We start from the raw sequence: 23,666 nt of genomic DNA on the forward strand, positions 1-23,666 counted from the left end.
GAAGTTTGATGAAACACTGATACAGTACATGCTTCTATGGATGAGAAAGTGAAAACACAACCTCAATCCTTCAATCTCAATCCTTGTGTAATTTCAATTTAATGCATGACGGTGCATTTTGCAGTGTATGCATTTTCAGTGTATTCAGTAATTTTCTAATATTTGGAAACACTGAATATTAGTTTTTCGAATACAAATATGAATCGAATAACAAATATATTCAATTTGTGTTCAAAATTTCAAATATTTTCACACCCCTTCTTTTCACAAGTGTTCTTTCTCACAAGCTTCTGACGAGAGCTGTCCTAATGCAACATAGTGACTTTCATAGCAGGGAGAAAGTTTCTTGAAACACAACAATTTATTCTGGATTCCGATGGCCTTGAAATGAGAATGCCACTGTAGTAATCACGATGAGCAGCTGTACCCTCCAAAGCAAAAAAAAAACAAACTTGACACCTGGAAACAGCAAATTTGATAAGAAAGTGTTCAGTTACAGAACTGCAGACAGTGTAGTGCAAATAAAGGGCTGTGGACAAACACGGCATTGATGTTGATGCAATAACATCAGTTCAACATAGCATAAACATGTTCCTATAGTTGCATCACAAACAACAGTTAAAGAACTGTGACCAGTAATGCAGTCTGAAGGTTCTCAACACAATTACAGGGAGTTAAAAACGAATCTAAAAACTGCTGCTGAGGAAAGGCCAAGTAAATTCTGAACAGTGCCAGCTGCTGCACAACTGGTGCAAAGTGCAAATCTGGATGTTACTTCCTACTCTTGCCGAAGGAAAAGGTTAATTCAAATTTGCTTAACAGAGGATATTGAACAGATTTAAAAAGGAATGGCCAAAGTCTAGTGCATCTCGTCACAGCTGCTGAAATGTGATTTTGTTAAGCAGTTGTCTTTCTAGTGAAAAAAAGCCAGGAAGTGTGTGCTTAAGCCTATAGGCAAGCAGCTGCTGAGTCAAAGTGAGCTAGACAGCTGTCACTACCTACACATTAAATCAAAACTTCGAAGAACTGTCAATATACAACCCTTATTTGAATTTTATTTGCAAATACTGCAGACCATATACATGGTCCAGGTAGGAGGAGCATCTGCGGCAAAAAAATGAATACACATATATAACAAGCATATGACTACAAAAAACAAATTTCATACAAAAATTCATAATGTTGGGTGAGGCAATTGAGCTAATTGGATAAGGTGTGGCTGCTGTGGCGCAACTGTGCTGATATTGTTACGGGGTGGCACAATGAGAACAGAAGATAGCCTATGACTGAGAGATGATTTAATGAATCGCAATGGGCCTAGCACGAGCGCTCCTGCCTGTGCCACTGCCCGCTTCTTCCTCATCCAAAACAATATGGTGGTGTCACCGCAGTCATCCAAAACTAAAATTAGAATGGCTATCGGCTGTACCGTACAACTGAACAGTTGGTTGCCAGCTTTGTTTCTCTCGGGATAGGGCCCAGAGCCAAAAGAGAATATACTTGTGACTTTCAGTAACCAAACACTTTGCATACAGCAGCAAACAGTTAGTTGTGCAGTAAATAGTCAAAAAGGAATCACGGTCTTACAGGCAGTCAACCGCTCTATATAGAATTTTAAAATCTGAGAAGGGGCTCTTACCAATGTCAACTTTTCATATCTTTGCCTTTTGCACCTGTGAAATATCGGTCCCTGAACTTGTCAGCAGTGGATGACATAACTGCGCATGATGTATCCTGTGACAAATGACAAAAAGGTGCTTTTTACCGTGCAGTAGACAAGTTGTACCAGACTTACTGTTAGCCAAGGAAATTAATATGGTGGAACTCTGTTAAGAACACCTGCAGATGCCACATTAAATGCAGGCAGTTGGTGGCTGTAGCATTAAACCTGTTAAGTTCAAGGTCACAGGACAATCTACACTATATCAGCTACTTCCAATGGAGGTGAAAATTCAAAACATTGATGCCAGTGCCCACTAATGAACACCAGGTGGACGAACAACCAGCAGCCTTCCACTACAGCTTTTTATAGACCGTGTGCAGCTTTTGGAAGTTAAGGGGATTGACAGGTGGGCAAACGTGGCATGAGACTGAAAAGACCAAGTGTCATATTGAAGGAATTAAGCGCCGTGCTGCCAAAGATAATGGGGTTCTTGTTCTCATTCAGCTTTGAGAATCATATGGAACAAGCTGAAGCACAATCCTGCAGAAAAACCTTGCCATTATCATACTACACCATGTGACCATATATCAGTAAAATATTACTCACACATTCTTATGTGCGCAGATTTTACTGCCCTAGCTATTATGGTGAAGTTTGTCAGCCTACATAAAGTAACCGAACATTCGCAAACACAGTATTATCTCCGTGATGCGAATCCCGATGATACGAATTTGTAAAATTCCCCAGTCTGAGGGCATTGTGTACAATCTGCAAAATTTTGGATGTTCCAAACACACTCTCACCCCACTGGATAATATAAACGTGCGTGCCATGACGGCAACCTTGAGCACAGCTTTCTCTCGAAAAGCGCGAGCTGAGTCCAAATGTAGTAAAGTGCACGTGAATGTTCAAGGTGTGGCTGCTCAATCTTCAACCCACCCATGAAGGTGGCAAGATCATCAATATAGATTCAACAAGTAGAAGCCTGCAAAAGAAATCGGGAGTCTCAAGTTCTGGCCCATGAGACCGAAGCCATCCATCAAAGGAAACCGGTTAGCACTCGTCATTCACGTGACCACTAATGTGTAACCGCCAGATACCTTGTCCTTTTGGAAATGTTTGTCATATATTGTTATACAACTTACACTCCCCTAGGTACCTTCAGACAGAATACACACTCCCTTTACACTCCTGCTGAAGTGCTTTTAATTAACTTAAGTTACTAGATGGCGTCACTGTATTGCATTTTTCTGTCAGAAGCAGTAACCCAGTCTAGTAAGCTGTTGTCAGCAAGGTGTAACTTCAAGTGCTGTAACGGCTCTGACACTATGGCATGATAAAATTAGCCAGTAACAGTCGGGTGGTTGGCACCTTAGATACCAAGCTGTAGTTTATTACTGGCGTGAAATTGTTACCTCGCTCCTTGGCCGTAGTTTCCAACATTGGGCTACATAAAAGCTGCTCCATTCACTAGCATAAAATTGTCCATAAACATAAACTTCTTTTAGCATGTTCCCAACAAAACCGGTCGGCAATTAGGCACCTTGGACACCAAAGTTTCTCAATGCAAAATTCAGTTGCCAGCCCCCTATATATAATATACCAACTACTGACACCGCATGTTCAGCACTTGTCATGCACACTTGTGTCAATGAAGTGAGATGGTTTATGCTTACATCAGGCTCACTCGTTTTCTCCATGGTGATGAGCAGTCGAGACGAGTGCTTGGAGAGTGATTGCTCAGTGTAGGTGATCAGCTTAAGGCAAGGATGCCGTGGAAGGCTGGATTCACTGAAGCTGCATGGAAAAAAGAAAATGGAGCATCCTTCTTTTGCAAAGCAAGACACAAGGCAAGGCTTTGGCAGCTTAACGAAAAAGCACACGGAATGGCATAATGCTCCACTAAAAAGGGGGGGTGCGCTATCACAAAGGTGCTTTCGCAGTCAATGCAGACTTTCTGTTTGCACCGTTTCGTATAAATAATTTGGTTAAGCATAAGCATCAAGCACTGCAAGGCACCCTTGTGATGGAGCTGCTGTGTATAGTGAAGAGGCACAAATGCTCACTCTTCATTGTAGATGGGCATCCAGAACACCAGCCTCCCACTGAGACATAAGTGGTGGGCACTAAAGTTGAGCAAGTCGCACATGACGTCCCTCAGGCAGTAGGCCACCTTGGATGGAATGTGTTGTGCCGCTCTGAATCAAAGATTGAAAAATGAAAGGCAAGCCGGAGTAAAATTCACAAGCAAACGGGTTCATGGGCTTCACCAAAAGTGCATGGTTCACACTGGGTGCACAACTGGCTTCCTTTCGAGGCTCGACCCACAAAGCCAGCAATCGTCCAAACAGACCTCCCTGAACATGAATTGCTTGGAACAGTGGTGCCCGTGCACCTCGGGTGTGTGCTCAGCAGCAGGCACAATGATTACCGGAAATTCCTCATAGGTAAAATATAGTCCAGCAGCAGTTTCCACAGCCATCAGGTGGCCCCATCGGCCAGTCACGCCGTTTCAGATACGACTTTGAGCATCACTGGTCTTTTAGTTCTACTTTGGGGTGGCGTGACGTCATTCTAGCACCTACACATATTTCGCTCCCTTGCATCCACGTGCTTCCTCTCCACTTCCAAGTATGCTGACCCATCGCTTTTTGAAGATGCTGTGGGGAAGCATCCTCAAAATTCAACGGAGTCATTTATGACGAGGCACCACTGCTACTGTGTGTCACACTGCGCTGCACAGGCACTGATGATTTTTTTCGACATTCCCGATAGTGTGGGCAAAGCAATTGATGAAATCGCAAAATATTGTCGTTGCCTAGTTTTCATCTCAAATGTATGGACAAACATATTCTAAGCATTCATTAGATAAGATTTAAATTACTGTGATATGCAAACGGCTCTCAGCAGTTTCTTTAAGGACATTCAATCATTCGAACTTTCGCATAATTCGAAAATTTTTCCGGGTCCTTTGAAGACTGAATGACAGTCCCTTGAAAGCGCTGTGTGTGTTTGGCTCTGATGAACATAGTTTGATATTTGAACTGTTCGATTCAAGACTTAAGCTTTTTCTTATTCCAGATAACTTCTTTGGTACTGCTTTTTCTTGGCGGCACACATGCTCATTTTTTCGATCCAATGCAGGAAATTCTAACACAGCTTAAGGGGAGATGCAGGGCTAAAATCACAGTTAAAAAAAAAAAAATGTATTTAAATTTTTGTAGTTTGGATTGTGCATGTATTAGTAAAACTTCTCACCAAGTTTGTTTGCCGCAGCCACATAGCAGGCAAGAAACTGAACATGGAATGTATCCCCATGTTACAACGCTTGTTTTTTGCTTGCTCTAGCCAAAAAGGATCTGTTATCGAGAGTATGCAGACATATAAAAAGAAAAACAGAAAGGAAAGGCAAATTTTGGGCTGTGGCAACAGTGGACTGGCAAATAGAACTTTGGATTGAATAAAACGCAGCATGTAACCTTCGAACATCATTTTCGCACCACGGCGAGCCTTTCCAACCAAAGTGCTCAACAAGCTGGAGATAGAATATGGAGCCTAGACAAAGAGGCGTGCCCAGCAAGCAACCAAAGGAAAGAATTTCACGAGCGCAGGCTGGACAGCTGTAAAGCTGAAGAAAAAAAAAAAGGCAACTTGAAGCAATAGCCGCGGAGTAGTGTCATGCTGAACAGGACGGCACAATGTATGCACCAGATCATGTTCTGAAATCTTTGCTCGCACTTTTTACAAGGTCACAGCCATCAGAAAAACCATCACTTCAAAACTCTCACCAAAGGCTGCTTTCAAGGTGGTTTCTGGACTAAACTTTTCTTCGGAACTATGTAAGGTACTTTTTGGATTCCAAATTATTCTCTAAGGAAAAAAAGTATCAAATATTTGATATGATGGCAATAGAAATAATTAAGTTTGTTTTTAAAGTGTTCAGATGTTTACAAAAATCTCATAAAAAACCTGCAATTGGCCTTATCCTGCGCAATGAACTACCCCTGGAAGATATCCAAACACTAATGGTTAGCACATCTTCATGATTTTTGAAATGATAGTTTCCCTAAGCTGGCACACTTAATTCCTCATTATGGTAGCTACAACCTTTTTTGTATTTGTACTAAGGTAAGCCATCGCTAAACGTTTTATCGAAATCGGTGCAATAGTTCAAAAATTGACTTTGCAGCCCCGCATCCCCCCTTAAAGAGCACCAGTGATGCACCCCAACATTGGGTGCCAAGGCACGTTTAAATATGGTTATATTCGCTGCTGAAAAGTGGCAATAGGTGGTGACATTGGCACTGATAGGACCTCAGTTTCTTGAGCTAACTAATATAATCAGTACTTTACACTTATGCCAGGATTAATTTGCCATACTTAATTCTACAAAACTAACAAATGAGAGACATGACCAGCTAATCTTAGAGGGCCCCTTTCAAAGAATGTGGTCAAGCAGTGGTGCCTAAGATGGAACTGTTGCTGGCTAATGCCAGTTTCAAACCCCCCACATAGGAAAGAAATTGTAACACTAAGGGGGTCGTTTGAGTCATAGTCATGTCAAAAAGTTTGTTGCGAATTTGCAGGGTCGCAGCGGAGCACCAGAGGAAGACGACCAGCGTGGCAGGCTTCTCATTCTGAACAGCCCATGCCGTGCTTGCGCTCCGAGCACACGCTGTACATCTTTATTTTCCTCTAACACGGGCTGGTAACGCTGATTTCAACACCTCCGCTTTATATAGCGTTGGCGGACGCTATAGGGCCCCCCGCCTAGACTGCATGGCAAAATGTACGCGCTGACGGGACAGAGATGGGGATGCCACAGCGACAAGCAGGTCTGCAGATAAGCTGGTAACATCTGAGGGGAGCTCCTGGGGAGGTGTCTCAAGGTATGCAGGTTTGAGGCGATCTAGAGATGACCTCTTCACGACCATCCAGCGGGATTGTCGCTGACTTTGTCGTTCTGTTGAGGATGCGGTACGGGCCGTCGTATGAGGGGGTAAGAGGCGCCTTTACAGCGTCTCACCTGAGAAACACATGCGTCGAGGAAGCAAGGTGTGGGTGCACAAAGACTTGATGGGCAGATGAGCGAGGCGGCACTGGGCGCAGATGCTGAAGACAGTCTTGTAGGCAATGGAGGTATTGTAGGGGCTGGGACGAGGAAGCCGAAGGTATGAACAAGTCTCCGGGAAGCCGCAGGGTTGTACCAAAGACGAGTTCGGCCGCCGAACAGCCAAGGTCATGACGCAGGACGGCACGTAGGCCTAGGAGCACCATAGGTAGGTGGTTGACCCAGTGCTCGCGATCCAGGCGCGCAGTGAGGGCAGCCTTGAGCTGGCGATGGAGGTTGAGTTGGTTGCACGGAGAATAGGTCCATATGACTTGGAAGCACGGTCGGCCTTGGAGGACGGCAGTACGCTGACTTCGGCACCAGTATCGACAAAGAAGCGCAGGCCAGAAATGCGGTCCATAAAAGGCGGCCAGGTTGAAGAGCGAGGTCACACGCCGCCGTCAGTGATCTCGCTCTGCGTTTCCTGACCAGTTGCATGGTGGAGTGCACTGGCGGGCGCGGTGCTGGAAAGTTCGGTGATACCAGCAGAGACGCGGACTGCAAGGACTGGACGAGTGCGGACCGCTCGGCGAAGATGAACAGCGGCGAGGTTTTGAGGAGAAACCGTGCTAAACATGAGAGGACGTCTGAAGGGCATCGATAGAAGCGGCCAGCTGATCGATCCGGGCCTCTAACCGTGAAATGACGGAGGTCTCCAGTAGAGAGAGAGAAGAGAGGGCAGCGACGGAAGGAGAAGTTGCGTCGTGGACTCGATCAGCGAGCTGGGCGAGGCGGTCAAGGGTCAAGTCCCCCGCAGCAGCCAAGATGAGGCGGGTGGACTGCGGCAAGCATTGAAGGAAGAGCTGCCTCAACAGTGCGCCATTCGAGTCTGCATTGCTTTCGCCCAGGAGCTGCCGCATGCTAGTGAGTAAATGGGAGGGGCGGCGGTCTCCAAGCTCTTTGTAGGTGAGCAGCTGCTGGAGGTGCGCACTCTCGGACGTCGTGGTGCGGTCCAGGAGGCCTTGCTTTAGTCGCTGGTCCCCCAAGGGTCCAGCGATAATGTCCGCCACCTCTTCAGCCATTTCAGGAGGCAGGTTGGAAAGTAAATGATGAAACCGAGATGCCTCCAAGGTGATGTGGTGCGGATGGAAGATGGCTTCCTTTTGGGCGAACCAGATCTGCGGACACTTGGGCCAGAATGTTGGTAGGCGGAGCTGGAAAGCTGCGACGTCCCGTTGGCGCAAGGTAGCGTCAAGCGGAAGGTCGCCTGAGGGCGGTAGGTTGCTGGGGTCTGTCATTATTTGCAGGGTCGCAGCGGAGCACCAGAGTCAGATGACCAGCATGGCAGGCTTCTCATTCTAAACAGCCCGTGCCGTGCTTGCGCTTAGAGCACGCGCTGTACATTTTTATTTTTCTCTAACACGGACTGGTAAACGCTGATCTCAACGCCTCTACTTTATAGCATCGGCAGGCGCTATAGGTTCAAAGTAATCATAGCCAAAAAATAAACATTTTCCATGGGACCAGATTGCAGAGGCAGGCAGCACCACCTGCTTTGAATGTTTTGTATCTAAGTTTGTTTGTTTTCAACCTCTGGGTATATTCACTTACGATGTACTGCTAGAACACAAAAAAAAAATGTATGTGCCTTTCCTTTACACTCTGCGGATCAAACGAAGCTTGACAATATCGGTAGCAAAAAGCGAAGTGCAGTGTAACATCTGTGTGCTGTATATATAACAGTACATAAGCTTGCCTTCTGTTGTTACAGCAGGTAGAGACAGGTAGAGGTATTTTATCCTTTTGCCATCCCTCCATAGTATATATGAACCAGCTGGACTAGTACACAGCAGTAGACTCAAAGTGCTACTTACAGGTGACCAGGAATGCCGTATGTCTTGCGAGTGCCAATCCTTTCCGTAGCCTCGCGTATACCATAAGGCGCTAAATGAGAGGAAATTCGACATCACGACTGTCAGTGTTGTACAACACAGCTGCTGCCAGGAAACCAGCAGAACACTCACGGTCGGTGATAATGGCATCGAAGCGCATTTCTGCTCTCCACAATGGCAACGATGCATCAGAGACCACAACCTCCACAAAGCGCTCTTCACAGCCGTATTGCTGTAGGTTTGCTCGCACGCTCTCATCATCTGCTCTCTGTTTTTCATTGCAGCGACTCGGCTTGGCTAAGAAATTGGCAAAAAGAAAGAAGTAGCTCATATTATCCATCACAAATTCAGAACACATGAGGTTTTCACTTAGATGATGCTTCCTCAAGAGAAATGAAGGTGCCCAGACAATAACCAAATATGCAAAATTTAGACTGCATGTTTACAAAGCAAGACCTAGAGAGAAAGTAGGGGCGACAGTTATATGGCTGTCTGCATGTTAGGATTCTGTCATAAAGAAAGAACATAGATATTCCACTCTACAGACTGGTTCTGAAATAACTCACTCAGCAACCATCTTAGGAGCACAGAAGTATTTATGGGGGACAAAGCTCAGATGGCACACCTCTTCTATACCACATGGCTATGAATATGTACTACTGTACTAGGACCACTGTTTCCACCTTGATAGTATGTGTTTCCAACGAGGGTTTGCTGCTTTGCCAGTGTCTCATTAGTCAATTTCTGAATCTTAAAAATGTTAAAAGGAGGAGGAATGAGAGCTGGGAAGAAATAGTGGGAAATAGGGCAGCAGGCATTGCTACTAAAATTAGCAAAGCAACTGTCTGCTTTACAAGAAAGTCCTAACTCGCAATACTGGCCGACTAAATGATAAGTAATAGGCAAGAAAAATGATTCACCTAAGCCTGCATGCTCATTATTTTGACCGATTAGTGCACTCAAAGGTGTCTGGGGAAACAGATTGCACATAGACAGGTAATGATTTAAAGCATGTTGAACTATGGTGTTCTAAAAGCCAGACGTTCTTGAATCTGAAAAAATGTGTGCATGTACCGTCCTGTACGTGAAAGAAGTACAATGCATTCTATCGATATTCATTGCATGGAGAGGTCCTAAAAAGGGAGCCTATGAATGAATATTGGGGCACCTTTTTTTTTAATTAGAAGCGCTGGCCGATGTCTCAGCATTTTACAACGCAACTTAAAAACATAAGACCATAAAAGAGGCCGCATACTTTGCTCATGCCAGGCCAATTCTTGAGTGTGCCTGCTCTGTGCAGGATCCGATTCAATGTATTCACATTGATACAACTGAGAGTTCAGTCTCTTGCCGTGAGATTAGTCCTGGGGAGGTATGATCACTTTCAGAACTCCACTATCTTAAAAGAACAAACTTGGCTGGGTGCCCCCTTCGTGAACGTATAAATCTACGACTGAAACTTTTCCACTCAATTTATCACAATCAGACGGGAATCACTGCCTTCATACTTTCACCTGCCTCATTCTCTGTTTTCCCGAAAAGATCACAGCTGGAAAGTTCTAACTTAAGCCTCCAGGACTAATATTTTCAAATTTTTTTGTTTGTTTTTTATAACCATTGAAGACTGGAATGGTTAACCTACGGATGCGGTGTACAGCAACTACATGGATGCTTTTTACAAAGCTGTTTGCCTCCACAGTGATGCCCATGGCGCTGTGGATTCCTTTGGAATAAAGAATATAGTACAACACTTTTGCCCATCTATTTTAAAATGACAATTTCTTTAGACCAGTTGCTCTCTTAGTACGATTTCGTGGAATCCTTATACTCTCTGGAGTGCTTTTCAGGTTCCCCAAGCACCTCAAAACTCGTACCCATTTTCGATGGAGGCAAAACTAAGTGGCGTCCATGTGCTGTGCAATGTCAGTGCACATTAAAGCTCCCCAGGTAGTCAAAATTACTCCAGAGCCCCCCCCCCCCCCCCCCCCCCTTCCTCTTTCCACTTTCACTCCCCTCCTTCCCTTATGGCGCAGTTCAGGTGTCTACAGAGCAAGTGTGACAGATACTGCGCCTTTCCTTTCCTGTGATTTAAAAATAAAACAGTGCAAAACACATGGCATTTTTAAACCATGTATCACCAACTCGCCCGCTTTGCCATTCTGTTGACTTTCCTGTGAACCAATTATTATTATTATTATTATTATTATTACTTCTTCAACTATTTGGACTGACTATAGTGTACTTGTTTACAGAAGCACAATGTATCACTGTACAATCGTTACTAACTGGACCTGGGCATTTTTCAAAGATCTGTGCGTCCACATGCTCTTTTTGCATGCATCTTGAACAGGAAGGGACAGAAAGCAAGACATGGAAGGCCCCTGAGCATATACTGAAAGCTGCTCAGGGTTTCCCAAGATGAAAGGTTTGAGACCGTCTGCTTTAGACGAAAGATGATATCGCACTAGTAGGCACTGCAGACATATTTGGCTTGACAAGGAAGCTTTGAACCTAACAAAAGTAACACATGAATAATATGGTCAGCATATGAACAACACAAATGAATTGTGCACCCAACAGTATACACTCGGGACATGTATCCAAAAATGGCATACTGAGTGAACTCATTTACCTTTTCCATGGAGGAGCATATAGTCCAAATCTGTACCCAAAACATATGCTCCAAAGAAGGCTGCAGGAACTAGGAGGCTACCTACAGTAAAAAAAAAGGGGAATTACTTATTGACGCACCGCCTACACAATACACTGCCACAATTCAATAATGTTAATGTCACACAGCTCAAGAAAACCAATGAAGCTTTCATTGTTTTCTTATCATCATCTGTTAGTGTCCCTTTGCAAAGTATGAGCACACTGCTCACAAGACCTTTTCTCCCATTTAAATCACAGTTCTTACTTTGCCAACGACAGAGGTCGCTTGACCTGTTAGCTGTTCATTTAGAGTCACAAAACACTATCAGGGCATAAATGCGGCCAAAAACCAAGTGCTGAAGCTAAGCAGACTCCAATGGCACTACTTTCCAGCAACCAGACCACATACAATGAGTACAACTTTCCAGAAGTCAACAGTGTGACTACACAGGCAACACACAATTTGGTGTGCCACTGCACACCGTTTAGTTAGGATGATCTCTCAATGATAAAATTGCCACTCCACAGCAGCAGACATAACCAAGCCAAAGGCAATGAAGAGTCCTTAGGAATTTCAGAAATGACCACAAGATGTCAACAATAGCATTAGTGGATGTCCGGTGCATTTTACAGTGACTGACTGATGGAATTATTCAACAGTGCTCATACACCAGGTTCACAGATACCAGTACAGTGGAATCTATTTAAACTTGTCTGATTCAAGAAGCCCCATAAACATCAAGTGTATGCAACGCTCTTCTTAATTTCAGCTCTGCATAACTTGGAACAACTTTTCATTCCCCACTGAGTTAAACTGAGCACTTATTGTAACATCTTCAAAAGGGACTGAAACTGGCCATAATGTTTTGCCGAGATTAGGCTGGAAATGAAAAAGATCTTGCCTCACAGTGGCAGAATCGAGAATTTGAATGATAATATTGTAACGTAACATTACACAGAAGGCACTCTGGCACCGAGGGACACCGACAACCAGTCGGGTCAGCACGAAACAGAGCACAGTTTCACTTCGTCGTCTTCTCCCAATCGCCCGTTCAATTCTTTGTCGTCGCCTATGAATGGCATGTGTTAATATTATATATAATGAATTTATATGTTCATTTGGCATTAAAAATTGCATAAATTAAGTTGAAGTTACATTCCGCATTCAAATTCATCATCATGAGGATATCACACAAAGCAATCATAATAAAATATGACTTATGTGTTGTGTTAAGCGGGGATCCAGGCACTGGTAGCGAGCAAGACCGGAGCGGTGGTGGTTCAGCTTGTAGACAGCTTGTCCGCAAAAGGCACCTCCTCTTTCTCGATGATCTGTCTGCTTGATTGGAACTTCTTTACAATCTGGCCCCCGCAGAAGAGAGGAGCCATCCTGGCGACTCAAGGAGATGAAAGGACAGCGGGATCGTAATAGGGTTTCAAACGGTCCACGTGAACAATCTCACGCCCACGGCGACGAAGGTCGGTGGAAGCGGCTAGCGGTTCAACTAGGTAATTGACGGGAGACGTCTGTTGGAGCACTAGATAGGGTCCATGGTACTTGGCAGTAAACCTGCTGGTCAGACCTGGTGGTGTCGATGGGACCCAGAGCCATACGTGAGCACTGGGAGAGAATTTGTGCACAGGGTGGCTGCTGTCGCTGTGCGCTTTCTTCTGGGCTTGCTCGTCCGAAGTAAGCGAGCGAGCCAGCTTGCGACATTCTTCAGCGTACCTGGCAGCTGCTAAAAGTGATGTATACTCCGAGATATCAGGACGGTAGGGGAGGATGGTGTCGAGTGGAGACGAAGGGTCACGCCCGTACAGCAGAAAAAAATGTGAAAATCCGGTAGTTGCTTGAACGGCGGTGTTATAGGCATAGGTTATAAATGGGAGAATCTGGTCCCAATCGGAGTGGTCGGAGGCGATGTACTTGGACATCATGTCACCCAGTGTGCGGTTGAAGCGCTCTGTGAGGCCGTTGGTTTGAGCGTGGTACGCGCTGGCTGTCCGGTGGATGGTCTGACATTCGCGTAGGAACACTTCGACAACCTCAGATAGGAAAGACTTTCCTCGATCACTTAGAAGTTCACGAGGGGCCCCGTGCCGCAGAATGAAATGATGAAGAAGAAAGGACGCAATGTTGGGTCCGGTGGCATCCTGAAGTGCTGCTGTCTCCGCATAGCGAGTAAGGTGATCGACGGCCACAATGATTCAACGATTCCCTGCAGGTGTATATGGCAGAGGTCCATACAAATCGATGCCAACACGATCGAATGGTTGGTACGGGCACGGAAGATGCTGTAGTGGAGCCGGCTGATGGAGAGGAGAAGGCTTGCGACGCTGGCAATTAATGCATGAACGCACATACTTATTGACGAAGGTGTACATACCGCGCCAGTAAAACCGCTGTCGCAACCGTTCACAAGTCTTAAATACACCCAAATGACCACACTGGGGATCATTATGGCAAGATGCGCATATATCACTACGGAGGTGGCGAGGTACGACGAGCAGTCACTTACCGCCATCTGGCATATAACTGCGTCGATAGAGGAGACGGTCACGAAGGGCGAAATGCTGTGCTTGACAACGAAGGGCGCGAGGAGCCGGTGAAAGTGATGAGTTCGTAAGAAGATCGATTAGTGATGTTAGCCACGGATCCTTGGGCTGTTCTGATGGCATGTCGTCGATGGACAGGGAAGACAAGACGATGCTGGAGGCAGGTGACAACGGAGCGTCAGGCGGCACCGGCGAGCGAGATAAAGCGTCTGCATCGGAATGCTTGCGCCCTGTACGATGGATAACTCGGATAGCATACTCTTGCAGTCTAAGCGACCAGCGGGCGAGACGGTCGGTGGGGTCTTTTAGTGAAGACAAGCAACACAAAGCGTGGGGGTCTGTAACAACATCGAATGGGCGCCCATACAAGTATGGCCGAAATTTCCGAAGCGTCCAAACAATGGCCAAGCATTCCTTTTCTGTCACCGAGTAGTTGGTCTCGGCCTTGGTCAAAGTTCGACTTGCGTACGTTACAACGTATTCATCAACACCGGGTTTTCGTAGGGCAAGAACAGCGCCGAGGCCTGCGTCGCTGGCATCGGTGTGCACTTCAGTAGGAGCAGCCGGGTCAAAATGGCACAATACGGGGGGTGAGGTAAGTATCGTGCGCAATTTCGTAAAAGCAGCATCGCAAGCTGACGACCAGGCAGAAAGATCTTTGTGAGCGCTGAGTTGTGTCAGAGGGGCAATGATGGTCGCAAAGTTCCGAACGAAACGCCTAAAATAGGAGCATAAGCCTATAATTTCCCAGACAGCGCACAGATTTTATTGGAACTCCCTGCAGTTGTGCAGAGTAGATCTTGAGAAAGATCCAGGGGCACACCCTTAATTACTCCTACGCCACAGTTGTTTGGCCGGGGCTCATATGCTTGCTCTGCAATTCTTGCGATTGATCGTATTTGTAAAAGGCGTTCAGTAACGATCGCAGCTCGGGTGTCAACTACCAAAAGATTAAGCCGCTCGTTGGGGTGAACTTGAAGGACGCCATCTGGAGCCAGAGATTCAAATGCTTGTTTCATTGCCAGCGGATTAAAGTGAGTAATACGGTATCCAGTATCTATTGGTTTTATGACTACTATAAGGTTGCACTTGGGCACTTTAAAAGCATTAGGTGCGTCGACACTTAAATGCAACCGCCTCGAGCTGCGACGACGCTTCCAAGGCACTTCAATAAATCTGTCTGGCTCTTCAGCAGACTTTGCAGCAGCATCTATACAGGTAATGGCAGATGACAAATCTGAACTATCAGGAAAGTCATCCTGACCTTAAGGCATCGGCCGATCACAGCTTGCAGTGTAAGGTCCAGATGCATGTTGTAGATGAGTGTCAGATGATGAGAGTCCTGAAGTACCTGGTGATGACAGGTGAGCGCATGATACACAGGTTGGAATGACGGGTGATGATTGCAGAGCTGGGACAATCTGCAGAGGTAGGCCTGACGCGAGGCCAGAAGAACACTCAGGTGATTATCTAGGGTGCGACATCGGCGGAGCCGCACCCGCTGCAGATAACATGTCAGGATCTTGCAATATAGGTTACCTGGGACATATATATATATCGAGTATTGAATGGAAAACCAAACAAATTTCACAGAGACCAGTGGGCACAGCCTGACAGCTTCCCGACTTCTTCCCATTTAGGGTGAAAGGGATATCAAGTAATGTAATGGAGTATGTGAGGGGTGGAAAGACTCTGTCTTGATTAACAAGGAAGGAATCTCGATGGGGAAGGAACATGGAAGGGGATGGTGGAAGGCAAGTCTTCTAGGAGCTCCTAGAAGATCCTGTGAGGCCTAATTGGTTCTTGGATAGCAATGGTCGCGGGATGAAGTGGGTGTGCCAAGGAGTGCACCTCTCCCAGAGCTGCAGCACGAGAGAGTTTATCAGCCAACTCATTGCCCGGCACTCCATCATGACCTGGAACTCAGTCTAGAGTATAGGCGTACCCTGGTAAAGCGCTGAGTGAACTAAAAGTTGATGGAGAATGTGAAGGGTAAGCGCGTGGTCAATAAAGGCACGAAGTGCATCTTGCCTGTGGGTATGTATGGTGCGTTGGCCAGGAGGGGTGTATGGCAGAATATGGCGGAGGTGGGAACACTCGAGAAGTGGATGACAATAGGGAGTTTTTTGGGCTATAACAGTCACCGTGCGTTCCTGAGTCTCAGCAGGATATGAACTGTTTGCATAAGTAATATTTGTCGGGTTGGGGTAGCGATAGCGGACTGTACAGATGCAAGCCTTCCTGCAGCCAGCATGGCTTACTAGTTGCATGTTGCGGGGTAAGGGTGATATGAGTATATGTGGCACAGCTGCCCAAGGAAATGGTTTTCGTGGAATTCGGGGAAGGTAGCTGATGCTGTAGTGAAGAGAGCTAAGAATTGGTCGGCCATGATGCATCAAGAGGAGGCACGATTGTTGTGTTAGGAGGTGCACATCGATTCTTGCGTCCAGGGGTGTGTGGACAGCAGTTTCTTTTGAGTTTTGAGAGTGGGGTGTGATGGGACACCCCAAGAGCCACGCAAGTGGCAGGGCGCAAAAGTGTTACTGTTGTTGTTGGGAGGGGATGAGTCGTATGTATGGAAGGACACACATGACTCTAGTGTAGAGGATGGGCTCTGTGAGGCAGTGTATCTCATGCTCCTTGAGGCCCTGATGTTTACACGTCATGCGTATGATTATGCGAGTAAGATGATTGAGAGTTCGTTCGCATGTATTGGTAGTTTTGCCATCCTCCATGAGGTTGAAGCTGAGTATTTTGATTCTTCACTGACAGGGAGGGGTGTGTCGCATAGGGTGAAGTAAATAAGGCTGCGATTGGCTTGCATGTGGACTCGGTGAGAGTGGTTAATAACCGTGACATATCCGTATATAATAAAGGAAAGGGTTAGCCCTGCCTGATGAGAGATATTGACAACGATATCAATGCTCTGCTGAAGGGTGGATGAAATAGCGCCAGGGTTGCCTATGGACGCCCGGAGGTTTATGTTGTCTGCGTAACGCCCGAAGGAGAATAATGGCACCCACTTGAGGAGGAGGAGAAGAGAGCGAAGGGTAAGATTAAAGAGGAAAGGAGAGATAACAGAGCCTTGGGGAACCCTGTGATAGGGTATCCAGCAGGGTTAAAGGTAGTTTGACAGCTTAATAATGTGGTGACGGGTCGTGAGGAAGTTGCGAACATAATTGTACAGGTGGGAGCTGCAGGTTAGACGTTTCAGCTGTTCCCGGGTCGTGAGGAAGTTGCGAACATAACTGTACAGGCGGGAGCTGCAGGTTAGACGTTTCAGCTGTTCCAAGATTGGCGGAATGGAAGATGGAGTCAAAAGACTTTTGGAAGTTGAGATCTACAATGAAGCAGAGTTGATGACAGCTGTAGTACTGATAGACCTCTTGCTGAATATGGAGCGCCATATCTTGCATGCGACATGAGCTTGAAATCCAGTCATAGTCCAATGAAGGGAATTAGGTTGATCTGTGAGCCAAGTGAGACAACTGAAGACGATATCCATGAGCTTGCTTACATATGGCATGAGAAAGATGGGTCAGAGGGTGTGTATTGCAAAGCTTCGGAATGGGAACTATGTGAGAAGTTTTCCACTCCCCGAGGAGGATCCCCGTGCACCATACTTGGTTTATATGGCCGAGGAGCGCTTCGAGTGCAGTGTTGTAGGGAGTGAGAAAGTGCCGTGCAGAGTTCTGTCATGCTGAAATCCACATCGATGGGAAGGTCAGTGGGATTATTCTTAGGTGGGTCTGGTACAGAAGTGGTAGGATGGGGTGGAAAGAACTTGATGTGGAGTTCAGAAGCAATCATCACTAGAGAGCTTGAATTTAAAAATGTGTGTGTACACATGCCTGCTCAATCATCACTCTAAGTAGATGCCATATTTGTGCTGCTGTGAGCAGCTGGTCTCCAGTTGGTGCGCGCAGCTAGAAGCCCTCTGCTGTAAGGGCTTCCAGCTGAGATTTTGAGCAGATGATTCTGCTTATTTCCTCCACTTTTTTTTGCAACACATGACGTTGGTCACAAAGATGGATTGAATGGAAAACAGCGCAAGAGAAAAACACCAAAGCAAAGAATCACAGGAGGAGCTGCGGGTTGATGGCAGAAAATTGGTCAGTTATTTTAACATGTTTGGTCACTTTGTGTGCAGACTGGACAACATTATCTTGACATTCAAACTAATTTTGAGAAGACAGCAGCTCAAGGTGCCTCCTGAAGAGGGTCAAGTCTGTCCAGTGAGTTCTGCGGAAGTTTCTTGAAACATTTGGGGGACAGAAACGGAAGCGGCAGTTTGTAATAATGTGGTTCCTGCCAAAGGGGTCAGCAACAGTTCCCCATGCACCACCTGGTGTTTGCGGTCACCATGTGAGGTAGGGAACTGCGTTGCGCTGGAAGCTGCTGCCCCAACATGTGAGGTCATTACAAAGGCTAAAGCCGAGAGTTTGTATCAATGTGTGCAGGATGCGGCCTGAGTGTGCGAGCGTAGAGCTGATCAGGGTGGGAAGTGTTGAAATATCCAGTCTATACAACTGAGCAGGGAGGATACTGCTGAAGAAAAGGAGTAAGCCATTTGAGATTTTGAGAGATGGCTTTGCGGATAGTGTCCAGTAGCTGTTGAGGGTTAAAACTGGCGTAGGCATGTCAGGAAGCTGGGTTAAAGTAGTACACACATGCTCCGTCTCTGACGTGCTGTAGGGATGGTGTTGATTGCTTTTGAGAACAGACGGTGTAGATGATGGGGAAATGTGCTTGCTATTTGGTATGTATGCTTGATTGGATATGTGATGTATTTTTGGGATATTGTAACAGCCAAGCGTTTCTTGCAAAGGAATGACTGCAGGGAGGGGGGTTCAAAAGTATGAGTGATAGTCTGTGGCCTTCTTGCAAAATTCCTTGGTAGTATGTAGGGGTACCCATGGTCTAAGGTGTGGTGGCGAGTGCTATAGGCTGACTGGGGAAGGCTCAATGGGCATTCGCTACGTGATTATATTTTGTTTTGTGCTTGGAACTGAGCTCGCACTGTAGTTAGAGTTCGAGAGCAGAGTAAATCTTTTCAATGCAAGTGTTTGGCTGTTCTTTCGTCATACTCAGTTTCTGAATGGCTAGTTCCACCCACGTATTTATCGTGCTGACATTAGTGGTGAGCTGCTTGATAGCAGCAAAAATGGTGGCCAGTGCAGAAGGGGTCGACTCGACCTTCATGTATGCAGTGACGGGAGGAGCTTTGTCTGTGTGACTATGGGTGAGGCAAGGGGATAGTGGGGCTTGGAGAGCTTTTTGGGGAGTGGTGACTGACTGAGTGGCTTGCTTTGGGAGCAGCAGGCGGCACAGGTTAAAGGGCTGGCTTAAGTGGTTGCCGGCGATGACGGTGACTGCGGGCCCTTTCTACAATGAGGTGATGTGGATGAAGTGTAAGACGCACGGCCAGGAGAGTTGTTTGTGGAGAGATTGTTGGATTTTTCGCTCAAGGCAGAAAAATGGTTGTTAGTGAGGATGGCAGTATGTGAGATGCGATGAGTTGGGAGGATCATCTGGTGCACTGGAGGAGGACTTCGAGGAGTCTTGGTCTTGGATGCCATGGTGCTAAATGCAGGTTTTCATTCTTGCCTCTGTGGCTGCTGTCCTCTGGGGATATTGGAGGTCTGTGGGAGGGTGGTCGTCTCCGCAGTGATGGCAGTGCGGTTCACACAGGCTTTGGTTACGGCCTTTGTCCACCGGCTGACCGGTGGCAGGTTAATGTTAGGGCAAGCATCCAGCTGATGTCCAATTTGATAGCAGTGTGTGCACAGCTTGCTCTTTGGTTCAAATGAATAGCATTGATATTGGCATCAGTAGACCGATATATGGCATGGAAGCACTTTTTCTTGGAAGGTGACCATGAAACTGTTTGTGCAGCCCATCTGGTAGGAATCAAGGATGATGTATCCATTTACCTGCACCATTTCTTGCAGGAGGAGTCAGGTAGCTTCACTTATCTCGTGGATTACGCCATGGCAGGTATTCTATCCTCAGGAGGCGTAGGTGGTGACAGGAACAGCACTGTTGTTCAGAAGCTTAATCTCATTAAGCTTCAGCAGCTTACATCTGGTGGGACAGGTATAAATGCCTGTCGCTATGAGGTTCTGCATCGGTCTGAGCTTGAACAGTTTGTTGCACTTCTTTTGATGCGAGTGCCGCAGCTGGGGTGATGAGTGTGTGGAGAAAGTGGTCGGATGGTGCAGAAGAAGCAGCCGCTCTTGGGCCATATAATAACAGTAGACATTTCTTCCTGGAGAAGGTGGCATGGAGGAATGGTCTTCCATTCCCCAGCGGGGCAGAAGGTGAGCAAGACAGAGTTCTCTGCTGTCATGGCAGGAAGATCAATAGGGTTAGAGGGCACCTTACAGGTATCTGGTATGCTTCCCTCATCGGACATAGTGCAAAGAGGCAGGTGAAATGGAACAGCACGGGGCAAGGACCTGCTGGGAGCCAACGCTCACAGCAGACCACAGCAGACGAGTTCAGTGATGTTGCAGTGGTGGTTTTGGTGCCCCAGTCTTGTTTTCGAAGTCGCAGAGTAAACTGCCGTTTATCAGTGAAGTTGGGTCTGAATCTTACCAGTTTTGTGCAGTGGTGCTCCCTAGAACTTTCGTCAGGCGATGGTGATGGCTGTGAAAGCATAAGCTAAAGAGGTCTTGTGGATATAAAGTGAAGAAGTGGAGATTGATATGGGAATGCGTCCATATTGTGCGGTGACCACAGCACCTCTAATGTTTTAAAGTGTTCTACGATAAGATGAATGCCGGCTGTGTCAATGCAGTACCCAAGCAAGGTTACTTCTGGCATGCTAGAGGTGCATCATTTTCCTTGGCTCAGACAAATGTTGCCGTTCCTAGTGCTTTTCAGCACAGCTCAGAGTTGGTAGTTTTGCTCATAGGCTTCCTGACCTCCTGTTATAATACTGTCGAGGTACATGTGGGCCCGAGGGCATCAGGACCTCTTCCATGCAGCGCTGAAATACTGCCACGAAAGGTAACACTCCAAATGGCAGGCCATCAGCTGTTACTGTTCACGACAACCTGCTGATAAGCGAGATTAAGGTTTAGCTATGTGAAGACATCCAGCAAAGCTTGAAAAAAGCTGATCGATGGTCGAAAAAGGATACATTTTTTCTTGATCGCTTAGTTAATGGCGCTTTGTAGTCGCCACACAGCCTAATCTCACCATTGCTCTTGAGGACACACTGCAGGCATAGCCCATCGTGACGATCGCACGGGCATGAAATGTCAATAAATGGCATTGAAGTTTGGGCAGTAGTCACTTGAACCTGATGTGCCTTCAAAAAGAAAGGGGTGGTTTCAGCCTTGAGTTCAAATAGAAGGTGCTTTGCTCTTCCCTAATCCTTCAACAAAGATATCCAGGTATTCGGAGATGGTATTCAACAATTATAGCAGCACTTCGATTTGAGCTATGCAGCTTACACCGCGGAGGAACATTCCCAATGCAGAAATCCAATCTTTTCCCAACAGGCTAGTGCCATCTGCCCAGACAACAAGAAGGTCAAGGCGACTACTCTTCATTCCACTAAGCCTGCGAGGTCTACGCATTCCTTTGTGTAGGAGCACAGATGCAGAGGGCAAGATCTTAGGTCTTGCCTTGAGAGCCAAAATTTCTCCACGAACCTCTCCACTGATGATGCTGCAGGCAGTCCCAGAGTACACCTCCATGGTCAGAGCTTACTGTTTATCTGGAAGTCCACAGACTGCTTGAGAAATGACGCTGTTCATTAGAGCACCACCCATTGATCTGCGGTCTTCATTTTTTGTAATGAAAACTGACGGAAGTTGAATCAGCTGACTGCAGAAATCTGATGCCTGCATCCACAAGAGTGCAACATACTTTTGCACAGAAAAATCTCTTCGATGCTGACCAGGCTTGGAAGTTTTCTCTTTCACTGCTTTCTTTTGGTGAGCCATCTTGAGGTGTCCTTTGTTATTGCAATAATGACAGACAGTGGAATGGTAGGACCAAGCATGTGCATCGTGCTCATCAGTGCAATTCCAATATTGCTGACTCAGGGAATGATTGGCTGACAAAGCATCCATGGCACTGGAATTTCTCTGCGCTTGATGTGTTCCAGAAGGAGAACTCATCTTTGAGCGCTCTTCCATTTCGGCGGCTGCTTCTTTTGCCACATGCGTCATCAGGATTGGACAGCTTCAGATCCCGTTCAGCCAAGAAACACAGACTAGGTGGTCACAGGGAGATGATCCAGCCAATCCCCAAATTCACAGTGGAGGGCCAAGTGGCCGAGAGCGGTGAAGTAGTCCTGGTATCTATTCGCCAGGCTGCTGGCCTCGCATGTTGAATCAAAAGCATGCCATGTTGACAGAAGGTTTTTTGGCAAAGTGGGTGTTCAGCCTGCCAACAATTTTTTGGGAAGGGACCTCTAAAGGTGCCTTCAGTGTACAGAGTGAACACAGCAGGGTATACCTTGTGGTTTCTACGTGGACATAGGCCACAAACCACCGCGGGCTCGAGCGTCGCGCGAGCCGAAGCCCCGATCAGCCGTCACCACGCGCACACTGAAACACCGCAGCGCGCACTCAACCTCCACCGGGAGGAGAGCACTGCGCTGCAAGGACACATACCTCCAAGTTCACAAAGGAGACGTTTATTGAAACGCCATCCTCCAGCGGCACGCGCACACACACACACACACACACACACACACACACACACACACACACACACACACACACACGCACGCACACGCAGTCACCGTGTCAAGGGAGCGCGCGAGGAGCTAGGCTCCCCTGCGCGCACGAAGTGACACGGAGTGCGCGCCGCAAGCACGCAAGGGCGTGCTGTGATCTCTCTCTCGCAGTGACCAGAGGGTTCCTTTGAGAGAGAGTGGGCAACCACCGCAAGGTACGCCTGTCGCGGATCGTTGGATCACAATCGACAGGCTCGAGCTTCGCTCTCAGGTAAGACCCGGAGCAGACGAACTCGAGTACACACTGGTCTGCGCGGACAAAGGCCGGCAGACAAGAACAGTTGCGTACGCACCTTGCGATGTCCCGGAGGGGTCTCTCTCTAAGCTCCGCTTGGACAGTCGCGCAAGCGCAGCCGTCGAAGCGGTGCCGTGTTCCCGCCAAAAGGCGCCAATGAGAACAGCCACTGGGACGCCAGGGCGGAGCTGTGGCCCGAACGACAGTGACAAGTCGTCCGAGCCCCTCTCCGCCGCCTCAGGCGGGAGAAAGGGAACGGGGAGAACTGGGAAGCGGGCGGCGGCCGCGCAAAGGGCAGCCGCAGCAAGCCCGAATCCCACAACCTGTGACAAAGCTGGAAAGCATATCCCTTGTCATGTTGATGGCTTGGAAGTAGAAGGTAGACTGGCCAGGCGGAAGCCTCAGCAGGCAAGACTTTGCTGACCATGGCCGGAGGCAGAAGCACTGCCACGCAGGGCCGGTGTGCATCCCAGAGTGTTACCAGAGGCAGTAAGTATTGGCTGAACTTGCATGCTCGGGATCGCAGGGATCCCATGCCCACTGGCAGTGAAGTGTTTTCCTCTCAGAGTCTGAGGCAAAACAGTTTGTTATAGCGAAAGTATAGAGCATAGAAAGGGAGCGAAGATAGTTTAGTGTCCTCATTTATCTGCGTGCACGTCGAGACTGAGCAACTCCGGAAAGGCAGGAATGAGGTGTTGAATAATATATGTGCTATAGCCAGACAGGAGGTATCGTACAAGAAGCAGCCCTTGGAACAGCAGCAGCGAGGTACACAGATGGAGTGGCAGTATCACAATGCACAACAGTTTACTGCCACCACGTGCAAAATTAAATATCTGGCCCCACCGCATTTCACCTAGTGG

At 47.1% G+C, this 23,666-nt stretch overlaps 1 protein-coding gene across 2 annotated transcripts in view; it reads right to left on the reverse strand.

Annotated features, from left to right (window-relative positions):
- Window positions 1-342: 342 nt before the first annotated feature.
- LOC146190274 (tRNA (guanine(10)-N(2))-methyltransferase TRMT11) overlaps window positions 343-23,666 on the reverse strand; it is a 37,270-nt gene continuing 13,946 nt past the window's right edge. The window contains exons 8-14 of one of the 2 annotated variants that reach the window (XM_084600724.1): window positions 11,238-11,318; window positions 8,738-8,902; window positions 8,588-8,657; window positions 3,730-3,861; window positions 3,340-3,460; window positions 1,640-1,734; window positions 343-459 (exon numbers count right to left, since the gene is read on the reverse strand). In XM_084600724.1, the coding sequence (XP_084456850.1) occupies window positions 1,645-1,734; window positions 3,340-3,460; window positions 3,730-3,861; window positions 8,588-8,657; window positions 8,738-8,902; window positions 11,238-11,318 (659 nt within the window). In that variant the 3' untranslated portion in view covers window positions 343-459; window positions 1,640-1,644. Of the gene's footprint in view, window positions 460-1,639; window positions 1,735-2,600; window positions 2,649-3,339; window positions 3,461-3,729; window positions 3,862-8,587; window positions 8,658-8,737; window positions 8,903-11,237; window positions 11,319-23,666 lie in introns of those variants that run through there. The other variant, XM_084600725.1, reaches the window with a different exon arrangement.

This window comes from Amblyomma maculatum, chromosome 4, assembly GCF_055883805.1.
Source record: "Amblyomma maculatum isolate TAMU_Amacu chromosome 4, ASM5588380v1, whole genome shotgun sequence".
Lineage (NCBI taxonomy): Eukaryota > Metazoa > Arthropoda > Arachnida > Ixodida > Ixodidae > Amblyomma > Amblyomma maculatum.